The sequence below is a fragment of the Gymnoscopelus braueri genome (assembly GCF_963280865.1).
Source record: "Gymnoscopelus braueri genome assembly, chromosome: 9".
NCBI classification, from domain to species: Eukaryota; Metazoa; Chordata; class Actinopteri; order Myctophiformes; family Myctophidae; genus Gymnoscopelus; species Gymnoscopelus braueri.
In genome coordinates, this window is record NC_137610.1 from 14,772,591 (window position 1) to 14,787,246 (window position 14,656).

General features: G+C 44.2%; 1 protein-coding gene across 15 annotated transcripts in view; it reads left to right on the forward strand.

Moving 5' to 3' along the window:
• The window catches only part of mef2aa (myocyte enhancer factor 2aa), a 96,461-nt gene that overhangs the window by 36,905 nt on the left and 44,900 nt on the right, over window positions 1–14,656 (forward strand). For all 15 annotated transcript variants that reach the window (XM_080437895.1, XM_080437905.1, XM_080437903.1 and 12 more), the window contains exon 4: window positions 9,866–10,069. In XM_080437895.1, coding sequence (XP_080294021.1) covers window positions 9,866–10,069 — 204 coding nt within the window. The remainder of the gene's footprint in view (window positions 1–9,865; window positions 10,070–14,656) is intronic.

Consider the following 14,656-nt stretch of genomic DNA (forward strand, 5'->3'; position numbering starts at 1 on the left):
AAAAAGCAGATATGCAAGCTCATAGCGCGGCACTCGGTGCCGCGCTATGAGCTTGTATATCTGCTATTTTTTTAATAGCCAAAGATATCTAAAAAACGCGTTCCCGGTCTTAAAGGGTTAATGTGTCCTCTGCAAGTCTGGTCTTTTCATCAGATTTTGAAATGTCACACTGTATCATTTGTGTTGAAAGTTTATCAGTGGAACCCAGGCACTATAGCTATGCGTTTAGCTTGGGTTTAGCTGGCTCAGCAGAGGAGGAAAAACATCGATGACAATGAGCCACCATGAATACACTGTCACTGTAAGTGACGTTAAAATAAAGCTTTGGTATGACGTGATGTATGTGCATGTATCTCTTCCCCCCCCACGGGCCATGAAGCGCACAGTATCACTTCCCTGGGGGTGAGCTCCCTAGCGCCAACGGGGGAATGGCCATTAGCATATGGGCCCCATTGTTGGGAGACAATTTGAATCTTTATCTGCTTCGGCTCCGCCGCTAGCTGTCCATATTCATAGCATTAAAATGAAAGAAGGCCCTAAGTGGGCTAATTAAATAGTGTGGCAATACGGGACATTGCATGGGGACTAGAGGAGGGCTCCGCTCCTGCATTATCACTGCAAGTGCTTTGGAAAGTGCTGTTAACCTTTCAGGAGTTATAGCGCATCGAGTGGCACCGGCGGAGAAGGTCTGTAATTGCACAATCTATCAAAACAAATGGATTATTATCCTGAGGAATCCGTGAACGCAGAGTTAGGAGAGACAATGTCAACTTTGTTGATGTTTCTATTTGGTTGGCAGACGGAACGTGTCTTTAATGAAATGTGTTTTTGTTTTTTTTACAATTTTAGAGCCTATCTGTGGTCATAAGGGGACCATATACTGTATGTACTGTATATGGTCATGCAAAGTTTTTGGGCGGTGAAACCGCCCCTATAAGTGAGGTTTGGATATTTGTACAACAAATCCTGCGCTGTGATTGGCCAAAAATGTACCCCGCCTAACCCTGCACCGTGATTGGCCAATCACAGTCTATTCAGGACTGTGATTGGCCAGTGTCACATGACACATGTGCATAGCCCTTTATAAGAAACCATAACTTAAAAAAACCCATAAACTTGTTTTTTTTAAGTTATGGTTTCTTCCATCATAAAGAGTGTTTCAATAAATGTATTTATTTTTTGTACATGATTGGTTGACTCCATTCAGTATTGTGATTAGCTAGCAAGACACCGCCCACTTCACACAGGGTGTGATTTTTTTATATCAAAAGTCAAAAAACATAAAAAACAACTACTTACTATGTCAGCAGGTACTAACCAATTTAAAAATAATAATTGTAATATTTTTACATGCACCTTTCAATACATTTTCCACACAGAACTATGATTCACTATACTAGAGGGCAGTGCTAATATCTTGCATATAAGCAAACATAGGCTGCCCCTGACAAACAATATATATATTTTTTAAGGCTAAACAGTACAATGTGTTGCTGAAAACATTTGAAATAGGCAATGCAACACCGTTGGACTGACGCGACATCCAGGTGGGTCATGGTACTTGCCAATGCCTGAAATCAGAGCTCATAGCTGGATGGAAGATGTTCACCTGCACGGCTTCCGGATGTGACAGCATGCGTGTATATCCGCGTTGCGAACGTGCATTCCCAAAGAAAACAACTATGATTGGCTGAGGCATGTTGAGGTAGTGCTCGTTTTGGTTCACGTGATAACCTTTTCCGTTCACCATGGCTTGCCAACTCGGAACGGGCACTTGCTAGCCTGGTAGACCACCATCCCGGTCGCGGAATTCACATTTCAATTGATTTCAGCAAATCAAATGAAATACCAGGCTCACCTGGTATACTTACTCACCTAGCCGCTGTCAGGCAGGCCTCACAAGCCTCGAGGTGTTGCTGTCGGCCGTGCCTGCCTTGTTCTCAAGTGATTTAAACAGTGACACATTTGTTAAACGCTGCGCATACGCAGGATGTTTAGTGAACCAAAATGGGCGCTCCCCAAAAATGGTTTCTTTGGGTATTGTATTCACGCCCCCTGTCTAGACTAGAGGGTAGAAATATCCGCTCGTGAGTACGACTGGCATGACGATGGCTTGTAAAGAAAAAAGAAACATTAGTCGGCTGACAACAATTACTGCTGCCATGATCACTGGAAATCATGATCACTGGAAAGTTCGGGCGTGACACCCCTTATATATGTGCTTCAGTTACCACCAGCTCTCTGAAGACACTAATAACTTGAACTCTAACTGCGGGTGGCTATTAGTGCTGTTGTTCGTGAATTAGACTTTTTTTGTTCCAATGAGGCTCACTCGCAAAGAAAGGCGGCATATGTATGTATGTAATTAAACATGTGCAAATAGCACTGTAGCATCATGACAAGACGCTATTTGGTTAGGAGCGCAGTTAGGGGTGCATTTCACCGTTTGCAGGTACTTTGAATGTGAATCAAGCCGCGCAATGCTTTGGGGAATTTCGCCAGTGAAGATTTTATTTCATAAAATCCATCTTGATTTTTCTATTTGTGGATCAATTAAATTTCCATAAACTCTTACGGGACCCGTAAGTAGCCAAATGGACCATTTGGCTACTTTGTACACTTGCTGAGTGAAATGAATGCTCAGGTGCAGAGTCACCAGTGTGACTGACATTGCAAACCCATTTAAGGAACAAATGCTTGATAACAATGAGATGGTACACTATAAAAGTACTGTTATCTCTGATAGTGTACAAATTGAACCAAATGGACCCGTTAAGGTTTCATTTAATTACGTTTTTATACTCTCAGGGTTACAAATGGATGAATTGACACTGAGGATTTTTCTGGCCATTTTCAACTGTGAGGCTGATTTTTAAATCAGCCTCATGGTGGCGCTATAACAGCCCGCTACACATTTTGCTATGTAGCTCTTGAACCGTAGGTCGTACAATCATATATTTCCCAAATTTGCAGGCCCTGGGTAGGTGGGGACCTGCGCTACGAGGCGCGCACTTTTCTACTTTACTCTCAGCTTAATGTTATTACTTTAACTGACGAAATGTGTGCGCTGCACACACACACACACACACACACACACACACACACACACACACACACACACACACACACACACATACCTGCACATGCATTCATACTTGTATGTGCACGCACAAGCCAGCTTGCAAACACGCACACATTTTCTTTCCCTCACTTTCTCTTTCACATTCTATACTTTACCACTATGGGCGGGCACACACACACACACACACACACACACACCTGTCTCATTAGGCAGAATCTGGCAGATCGTTTAAAAAAGGGACAGAGATCCCCAGACAACCCCTCGAAGAAGAAGAAGAAGAAGAAGAAGAAGAAGTGTTCTTGATTATGTCGGTAGGATGACGGTCCAATGAGACTGGGCCTTTTCCTTCGACAAGAGAGAGGCGATAGCTGCATGTGTCTTGATTGTGTTGTGACAGGTAAAGACTCATGAATAGTATAAAACAACAATACGGTCTCTCTGCACGCGTGAGGAGGACCACCACCACCACTCACCTAGCGGGAGAGATGCGAGGATGAGGAGGATATAGGATCCTTGTTATGTAGGGTATAGGCACGGAGGCTGGCTGGCATAGCCCAGTGAGCAGTGTCTAGTGACGTCCTTTGGATGCCATTAAGCAGGCTCACTGGGGGTAATTGCCCAAGTCATTAAAAGTTTGATGATTTTAGCTGGCGGGTGGAGGGTTGCCTGCCCTTGCTGTGGCTCATTTTAGGATTTTTTTTTGCTCAGGCACGTCACATGCCCGTGGGCATAGAGCTGTTCCCTCTCTCTCTCCCTCTCTCTCTCTCTCTCTCTCTCTCTCTCTCTCTCTCTCTCTCTCTCTCTCTCTCCAGGGAGCATCGCAGCACATCATCCCAACTATTTTTCAGCCCTTCGCCCATTACTGAAGTTCTGAAAGGTCATCATTATTATTATTATGTTTTGGCAGGTGAAAAGCTTGTTGATAAAGAGCGGGGCAGTGTGTAACAGGGGGGAAACAGTTGAATGTGGCAGCCCCAGCGTACAGTAGAGACGTGTGTGTGTGTGTGTGTTCTAGTTAATGATGGTACTTAATTTTCCCTGAAATTTCATTTGAAGCTGCTAAAAACAAAAGCGGGCTAAATAATGAGCGTAAGCGCGTAGCTGCGTGTCAGGTGTTAGTGAGAGGTCATATCTTGTGGGCTGCTAAAAAGCACGATCGGTTTGATGATTTGATGATTCAACATTATTTAGCTGGTTGGAGAGACCTAATCGGCATAACTGAACTCTCTGGATGATCACTACATTCATTACTGTCATTAAATCAAACAGCAGAACAGACGACAAACATTTTTGGTTGTTTGTTTCGTGTCATCGATTAGAGCCCCGTCACGTAAATATATTTGTATTTATATTTTTTGGTCCTGGTGCATGTCATCCGTTCTACGAGACGAGATCAACAACTAGCCACAGTAGGTCCCTGCAAGGTCAACCCATGCCCAATGCATGTAGGGGTTCACATGGGGCTGTATTTTCTCCATGGGGGGAGGTCGGACACAGGACAGGAGAGAAGCCCTATGATGCCTCTCTCCCGGGCCCCGGCACTCGTCGAGCACTACAAAAACCAGGGCATATCGGCCGCAGGGCCCGGGTGATTCTGCCAGCTGGTGCCAGGGCCACTCTGTCTGTCATGTCTGCCATAGATGATAGTTTGAGATGACACGAGAGCTGCTCACAAGACTGTTGGCTCCTCGCCTCTCGAAAGGTGTTAGTAACTCAGGCTTCTGGTGTGCCATGGGGCCCCCAGACCCTCAGCTTGTGCTCCTCCGCCCCTGGGGACGGACAGTGATAAACCCTTTGATTGACACATGTATCCCATGTGGAGGGTTGCCAGATCTGCTTATTATAATTTCCCTGCAAGATTTTGTTTGAAAATAGCCGATCTACAAGCTCACAACGCGTCGCATCGCGACGCGTTGTGAGCTTGTAGATCTGCTATTTTCAAATAGCTGATGCATATGTTTAAAGTGCTCATGTGGCCCATGGTCGCTTTTTTTGGGCTGGTTTTCCTAGACCTGGTTGCTTGTTTCTCTCACAGAATCTGGCAACACTGATGGTGGTTTAGTTTAGATGGCAGCAGTATGATTGAGCATAATGTTACACAAACCTGCCATTAAAAATTATAATTTCAACACAGACGACGAGAAAAGTAAGTAGTAGTTGTTTATTATAGCACATGTGATTATATATTTTTAAAATCTCCCATCTTTATTTCAACACAATACAAGTGAGTAGTAGTAGTAGTACATTATAACATATGTGATTATACATTGTAAAACTTCCCTTGGAAATTTTTATTTTAGCACAGAAAACAAAGGAAGTTGCATATCTCGAAATAACAAGTGGTAGAGTATACAGCACACAGACAAAGTGCCTCGTTACAATATAGTCGTCTAAAAAAGAACTCACTCAAAAATACGAAACACGCGCTGAAATGAATAGCTGATCTCTGAAGAGAAGGTGATGATGGTCAGGCACTCAGGAAGAGAGGTTGGTCACATGTCAAAAGTACAGAACAAAATTAACATCTCCACACCACACAGAGTGCCTCTGGAAAAGGTCAGAGTTTTCAGCCTGGCACGGACTAAAAAGAAACACCAGTATAATCACTGGGTCTGGGCCGTGATTGCGTGACCTTCTCAAAAGTCTCGAGAAAGTTGGGACCCGTTCCAATTTATCGAACGTTTTTTTTGGATTTTGGTGTTTTGTTTTGTCTTTTGGCCTAATGACAGTCGCAGCGTCTCACACGGTGGAAGTGCACCGTCGTAATGTGCACTTGTCTGCCGTGTAATGCCAAGCTTTATGACTGATGCTTAAGCTGTTGCCGTGAATTACATGAATTAGTAAGGGCACTAGATGTACATAATGATAACATTCTCGTGTAAGTACAGCTCCCCTTCGACTCTGTGGGCCTCTTTTTTTGACGTGGTTTTAGCCGTAGGCGCGCTCCGCCAGCACGCCTCCCACCTGACCTCAAGGATGTCTGTGGTTTCCAGCGTCTCACCAAGTCACCCCCAGAGAACATGGGGGGGTGGTGGGGCGCCGGGTGGGGTGGGGTGGTGGGTGGGCGGTAGGTGGGGGAGACGACCAAAAATGTCCACATGTCTGTGGTGGCGTGCCGAGCCCTACCTCAACCAAGGGAGAGAGAAAGCCGCTCTACTACTGTACGTCTCGCGTGTCAAAAGGAGAAAGCTGAGACGGCCTGCGCTGTTTGGGCAGAACAAGCCATATCCGTCCCATGTCAGAGATGATCGCACCGTCGAGCATGCGCACCTTACCTTTTAACCCATTAAGGCCTGAGGTTCCAATTCTGCAAAATGTCTTCTAAATCCTTAACCGGTTTCTGAAAAACGTATGTTTCTTTATCAGTGGTTTTCCAACTTTTTCATGTCAAGGACCCCCAAAATGATATGTATTTGGCCGCGGACCCCCATCTCAAAATGTTTTGTTCCGGGCAGGGACCACCAGAAGCAAAGATTTGAGTTAATGTTTGCTTTAAAAGAATATATATATTCAAATATTTGCACACATTTTCACGATTTTTCAAAAATAGCAGATCTACAAGCTCGTAGCGCGGCACACAGCTTGTAGATCTGCTATTTTTGAATAGCCAAAGTGTAAAATAATGCTTTTTTTAGCTCAAATCCAAAAACGACACAGATGCGTTCCAGGTCTTAATGGGCTAAAGGCAGCGCTGAGTCTGGGGTTGCTGCTGTGTCTGGGTTTTGGGGTGGTGGGGGGTGCATGGCGGTGCTATAGGCCAGAGAGCTGACAATTAAATGAAGCGGTGCCTGGGTCAGCAGCCTCAGCACTCAGCACTCTGCCACGCACCCAGGTGGAACAAAAGTCCTCACTCAGCGCCCCACCCTGCGGGCTGGCTTCCTGCACCGAAAAGGTGACATCTCTGTGGCTTAGCAGTCATGCTCATCTGCTAAAGAGCATACAATTTGTTAATCATTTCCCCGGCCGTGACATCCCAGGGCCTACTTTTTTCCAGATGGCTAAGCAAACAAACAAACATGCGAGAGCGAACGAACAAGTGAATCAGGCAGCTGGTAAAAAAAAACCTGTTGGTGAACCGTCCGGGAGGTACCACCAGGTTCTAACAAGAACCGAGTCGAGACGAGTCCTCTACTACGGTCTGTAGATTTTTGGTACCAGCAAACGCTGTTACGGTATCTTCTTCCGTGCGGCGATCCTACCCTCACAGCATGTTCAGGATGACATGCACAAAACCCACACAAGTGCCTTTTTTCTCTCCATCCAGCCACACTCACGCCGAGGGCTTTTATGTGTCAGGGATTTGCAAGGGAACATGTTATTAGACTTAGCGCTCCCTGCTTTTAATCTGTGTCATTTCACAAAATGTCATTCACAGTCTTTGGCTCGTCATGTGAGCTCACCTGACATGGGGGGGGGGGGGGGTGCTAGTCGACGGAAAAATGACACAAGAACTAGGCTCCTGTGCATCTTGTGCAAGGAATAATGGGTCTGTGTAATTACCTGTAGTGTGGAAGATTCGAAAAATTCACTTCGCACAGTTGGAGTGACCCCTCTGCTTGAGTGGTTACACAGACACTATACAACTCTTAGGATTATACTGCATTATGCCAGTTTAAATGAGGGTAGCCGCAAGCTGTGACCAATTAAAGTTGAACAAAGCCAGCTCATCTGCTCAACTCCTCCCTTAGTAGGTCAGTGAAATTGGCGGAGGAGACGGCAGGCGTGCACATATATACCGCGTACACACACACAAGCACACACACACACACACACACACACACACACACACACACACACACACACACACACACACACACACACACACACACACACACACACACACACACTCGACCATGTCCCCATACGCACAGCTTTCACTAGAAAATTCAATACTGCCATTGTATACCGTACACTCTACCTACAGAGTTATCTTAGTGGGGGGAAGGGGGAAAAAATCACAAAAATATTGAGGCACAGGTTTCAAATATACACATTCCCACATTCTCCAAATACATTTGCCTGGAAATGTACATATACCAATATACCAATTACCAGACCAAGGAAAGAATGTCTGCATGCATTCCTGTTTTTCCTTTAACATGTGAATGATGTTTTTTAGTTTGAAAAAAGGGGAGTAAGCAGTAGTGTAACATAATGACCTGTGTATGGCGGGGCTGAGGGCGGCCACAGAGTACAGAGCTAGCAGAGATGCAGGACATAAAGTCACTGTGCGGAGAGAGGGTTGGGTTACCGGGCGGAGTGATGTATGACCTGAGCTCCCATCTGAGGGCTCGTGTTACAAAACGCTCGTGCCGTGCTGCTACAGCGGTGGCTTTCTGTACATGGGAGGGAGTCAGGGGCTAAAGTAATGTACTGTGTATGGACGGACGGACCCCTGTAGTTGCCAAAGCTCTGACTCAGCTGGTTGAACCTGCACTCCTAACCCTGACCTCCGGCCTTGATAACAAGGCAGACATTTTAGAGGTGCGCACTGTGCTCTTGCGTCAACACTGCTCAAGGCAAAACGCCCGTGTTGTCGTCCGTCACCTTGTCTAACTGTACAGCAACGCTGTTCACTTGCCAATGATGTTATTTGTTTATTGCATTGGATTAACCGCTATTAAAGCTAGTTATAATCAGTATTTACTCTGGTTGAAATGATTTTATTTCATTTATCACATACCTATATCTCAGCCTTTATTTGTCCTGGAAGAGGGGAGTGATAAGAGAGAGAGTGATAACTGTTATCAGCCCTAGGGCTGGTATGATGGCAGTAGCTGACCAATCAGTGCGCTCTAAAGTGCCTCCGTGTGCTGAACTGCCACCTTGAGTGACCTCGATGCAGAAGGAGGACCTTAGCGCGTCAAACAGTTGCCACGGTTGTTGCGTTGATCAAATGCAATGCGTTGGCCATTCAAAAATAGCAGATATACAAGCTCAGTGCGAGCTTGTACATCTGCTATTTTTTAACATTTTTGAAAAATCTCGAAAGCGTGAGAACCACTGATTTAGAAGGCATTTGTAGAATCGGCCGCAGGTCTTAACTCATTAACTGCCATGGACGAGTTAATTCGTCAAATTCTGCTATGGCTCAGCCTGCCAACGACGAGTTTGGACGAGTTTTGAAAAATAAAAATAAAATAATAATAAAAGTTTTTTTTCGTTTTTTCACACAGAACCAGAGATAACGCGATCTGAAGATTTACTGCTCCATTCACTTCCTGGTTAACTTATTACTTAAAAATGCTGTATCTCGGCTCCTTTTTTTTACTATGTATTTTTGGTCGAGACATGCTATTTTCAAAGGCGGACAACAAATGTCAACGAGGTCGCGATGACCTCGTTGACATTTGTGACACCACACAGTGAAACCCTCAGTGATTAGCAACCATCAGGGAGACCATCACTGGAGATAAATATTCTGTGACTACGGTACTTGAAAAATTAAGAAAATCTCAAAATCTCTGGCAGTGGGTGAGTGTTTTAATGTATACACTCTGGCAGTTAATGGGTTAAATGACTAAATGAGGGGTTATGGGTATGTGATAAACAAATGATCACATTTACTGTTGCCCTCAGTAACCAACCTCGGGGCAATGATGACAAATGCCCGGGTGATAAATCCATACATATAGTACATATACACAACGACTAAACAATGTAACCTTTGTGTGGGATTCATGCGTTATCTCTAGCGTTGTGGATTTTGAGGCTTTTCACATGTTTTTGTTTGTTTCCCCTTGTTAATAGATGTGCTCTGTTTAAATCTGTGTGCTCCACCAGGTTACCTTCACGAAGAGGAAGTTTGGCCTGATGAAGAAGGCTTATGAGCTCAGCGTTCTGTGTGACTGTGAGATAGCCCTCATCATTTTCAACAGCTCTAACAAACTGTTCCAGTATGCCAGCACAGACATGGACAAAGTGTTACTGAAATATACAGAGTACAACGAGCCCCACGAGAGCAGAACCAACGCTGACATTGTGGAGGTGAGTCAGCTTCACTTTCTTACTTTTACTGGGGTGAGGAAACTTGGTGAAATCTAGCTTAACCCGTTCAGACCGGCAACGCATCTTGTGTGTCCTTTTTTAAGATTTCTTTGGGCTATTCAAAAATAGCAGATATACAAGTTCATAGCGCGGCACTGAGTGCCGCGCTATGAACTCGTAGATCTGCTATTTTTTTTAAATCGTGAAAATTTGTGAAAATATTTGAATATATTCTTTTCTAAAAACATTTTTGACTCAAATCTTTGCTTCTGGGGGTCCCTGGCACAAAATATTTTTAGATGGGGGTCCGTGGCAAAATACATATAATTTTGGGGGTCCTTGACATGAAAAACTTTGAGAACCACTGATATAGAAACATACGTTTTTTCAAAAAACTGTACGATTTAGAAGACATTTTGTAGAATCCCCAGAAGCAAAGATTTGAGTTAAAAATGTTTTTGCTTTAAAACAAAATATATATTCAAAGATTTGCACAAATGTTCAGGATTTTTCAAAAAATAGCAGATCTACAAGCGTGGCACTTCTCTGGTCTAAATGGCTTAACACTCAGCTCTGCGTTTACTCTGACACGCCATCCATTTCCCCCTCACTGTATATATTTTCTATTCTCAATCGGCACATTACTAGAGGAAAAGCACAAACCCTGTGTTCTTATTTAGGCCAAATTAATCACTAGGAATATGTTTTGGAGTACAGTATGACATTGGCGTCAGAGCTAGCGGAGCAGAAAAAAACATGTGCAACGGGGAGGCCAACCGATAGCCACACACAGACCTTTGTTGTGCACAGAACACAGCAAGGGCAACGCTTTAGACAGTCTGAAAGTGGAGAGTAACCGTTTCCTCCTAGTCACCCTTCAGATAGGGGGACAGGAGGTCTGCGTTCTCTTGATAAGTTCAGCTCCTCTTGAGTCCAGCAACTGCCATAGAAAACCTATCTCTAGTGCAGGCCTGCTATACACACAGTAGCTTGCCTCACCACTACCAGCGACCCTGTTTCCCCGCTGATATTGTACCTGCGTGGCTCAGTCCCCTCGGGAGCCCTGCAGCAACCATTGCTCAAGACAGACAATTAGCTCGGCCTATTACTGTAATGGTTTGTAGTGAACATACTTGGAAATATTCCTGTGAAGTGTTTGTTGAAATCCCCTGAGAGCTCTCTACACGGCACTTGGTCTTCCTGGCAGCCACTGTCTCGCTCGCTGCATGCCCCAGCGCGAGCAGAGAATAAGACGACTGTTTTGCCAGACAAGGAAACTGTCAGCAAACGAGCGTCAATGAAAAAAAGTAAAATGGGGGATGATTGAGGATACGTACGTCCCAATCCAGAATGCCTTTGGATTTGACGCACTTTGTGGTTTCTCAGCCTATTCAGGACCTGCTCCCAAAAAGCAAGAGTTCTTCGCTCTGGCTGAATGAAAAGCAAACACATTTATGCCTAGTCAAGAAAATAATGATACCAACAATAAAAGTGTCCTATTTGCTTTTTGAAGCCAGTGTTTAAAGTACACACAGACTGGCTCTAGTGTTTCATGTTTTGACTGAGGTGTTTTCATTAGACAATGCAGACCTTTTCCCAGATTTCTGCACCACTTGCGTCATAATACTTCAGTGTTTTTACTGGCACATGTTTACAGAAACATACCTTGTTATTATTGCTGCCCCCCCCCCCCCCCACAGAGAGACATTAACTTTTCTTTTTAATGAAAATGAAATTGAAACATTCCAAGAATCTTCAAGGGTTTTGGAGAAGAAGTCTTATTCACTCTGAGGAACGACTAAAATTACAAGCAGTATGAAGGAGTCAGATGTGGCCCGCCATCATTTATTCATGCTTACTGCTGCTTGTGAATTACCTGCTTGGCAGAGCTGCAAAAAAAGAGAGCTCTGGCATCCAGTATAGTCCCATATAGTCAATTCTCCATCAGGGGCCCCTTGAGCAAAGCTGGGGCTCACCGGCATTAAAAATACATACAGTAGATGCACTCTACTGTTATGTAACAATGACCCCCCCATTTGTTTTTGTTGTGATTCTGGAAGCCTTCCTATCATAACCGAGGCTTTAGCGGGGAATACAGCTTGGATTATTTACTATCCATTGAGTCGCTCATTCCCATGGTCTTCTTCAGCCTGTAGTACCTCACTTGAGTTCCGTTGACGTTGCTTTAATGTTTGCAAATGTTCTGTAACTGGGCACGTGCAAAGTAAATAACGGTCTGCGCTCCATAAAGAGCACGAGTGGTCCGCTTGCCAACAGAAGTGGAGGAGGACTAACTGTTAGTGATCTGTTCATCTCCCACTTACAGTAGCCCCCCCCCCGGCTACTCTCTCTCTCAAGGAGGCTGTCCTGTGCTGTACAGCAAAGGCGAGAACAATGTAGTGTTGTCCCTGCTCACTCGGCCAGCATCTGTGCAGATATACGCCTGCAAATCCCCCCCCCATCGGCCTGCTGGCTATGTGGTCAGGGTTCAGAAGTGGAGAAGCAGAGCAGAAGTAAGCAGGCCCTGGCCCGGGCTCCCTCCCGATACATAACGTGACTCATAACCATGCTATTCACTCTGCTGGCACCGGAGCAGCGCAAGAGCCCAACGTTTGCAAGGCAGTGAAAAGAGCTCAGTATAGATGTGGGTTATTTCATTAATCTATTAAGACCTGGAACGCATCTGTGTCATTTTTTTATTTGAGCAAAAAAAACATTATTTTACACTTTGGCTATTCAAAAATAGCAGATCTACAAGCTCGTAGCGCGGCACCGAGTGCCGCGCTACGAGCTTGTAGATCTGCTATTTTTGAGAAAATCGAGAAAATTTGTGCAAATCTTTGAATATATATAGTTTTTAAAGCGAACATTTGTAACTCAAATCTTTGCTCCTGGGGGGTCCCTGGAACAAAATATTTTGAGATGGGGGTCCGCGGCCAAATACATATACATTTTGGGGTCCTTGACATGAAAAAGTTTGAGAACCACTGACATAGCAACATGAGTTTTTTTCAAAAAACTGTTAGGATTGAGAAGACATTTTGTAGAATCGGAACCTCAGGTCTTAATGGGTTAAGCCTAGTAATGATGTTGTCTTTTAAGTCGTCCCATTAAAGGCGTGGCCCCCTCGATTTCAGTATCCAAAAATGGGTGATGACTCCATTGCTGATCTCTTTTTTGCTGATCTATTTTCATGTTTTTTAGTAGTGGACAATACATTTTCTTTTAGTTCTTTTTTTAATGTCTCGCTTGACTGTCTTTGTCAATGAGCCTTTATCAGATTTGTGTGGAAGTGCCATTATCGGTTAGATGATTGAATGAAATTCTGTCCTCCCTCCGCTTAGATAGAGGCCCTTGTACTGTAAATAAATGCGGAGGCCTGACACAGGGAATGATGGGTAGATCCCCAAACCCCGCCCCCTCTCCTTTTCTGTCTGGTAAAATGGGCCTCACATGAGGACACTTACCCTGGACACTTATCTAAATTTTTAAATTGCATTAAACCAATGATTGCCACACAAATAATCATGTGCTCATTGGCCTGGCATGGGAGAAGACCAAGCGAATCCTTCCCCAATTTTCATCAGGCAGCATACGTTCTCAGTCCATGTGAGGAAGCCAAATCAAAGGTCACATTCCTGCTTAGTAGTACCATCTGTAGATAAAGGCCGGGGCCATGCAGTGTGTTGGAGAACGCTGCCCATGTTTTCCACAGATGGATGCATGCCTGGGCCACAGTTTGATAACCCAGTGGAAAGGCTATGGACTTTGTCTCAAAACTTGGCTCGCAGTCCAAAGCAGAACTGTAAAAATCAGTGTGTGTGTGTGTGTGTGTGTGTGTGTGCGTGTGCACACGCGTGTTCATGTGTGCATGTTTGTGGTGGAATTGACCTCAGCCAGTACCCCTGGTGACAGGTGAACTGTTGCATGAAATCTGTCTGAATTGTATTCATCTCACTGTGTAATCTGAGTCTGTTTTTCCTCTCTCAAATACATTTATAGCCATTCTCAATCACAGCACTGTTTCTCAAGATCTTATATAAAAGGGGAAAAAAAACATTGCGACACATTGTGAGCTTGTAGATCAGATTTTTTTTTTTAATGTTAAATGTTTTTTTCAAATGTTCTCCCGGCATTTTCATCAGGATGGGGGCCAATTATTTTTATTTTACCTAGTGACAGAACAGAACATGACAAACGTCAATCTAAGTGCTCAAAACAACTATTATCATTTAAAATCGTCTGAAAACAATTTAGTAGAGAATTGTTGAACATTGTTGACATTTTAGTGTTTTAAAGATACAGTATTTGTCGGGACTTGGGGACAATCCCGGCGAAACGGGGACGTCTTGCTCACCGGTATTTACAGTGTACTTGCTATTGTTGTGTTTCTTATTGAATTCTATTGGTACCACAAATGAAAATGCTGCTGTATGTCATTAGATTAATCTAATAACATTTAGTCCTCCCTCCCTTCTCCACCAGCAGTGGTAATAAGATTTTGCGTCAGCTCCTCTCCTTGCACCGTTCTCCTCCTCGGCAACAGAAAGATCACTGTCTCCCCAAGATTCCTTGAAATCTGATAGC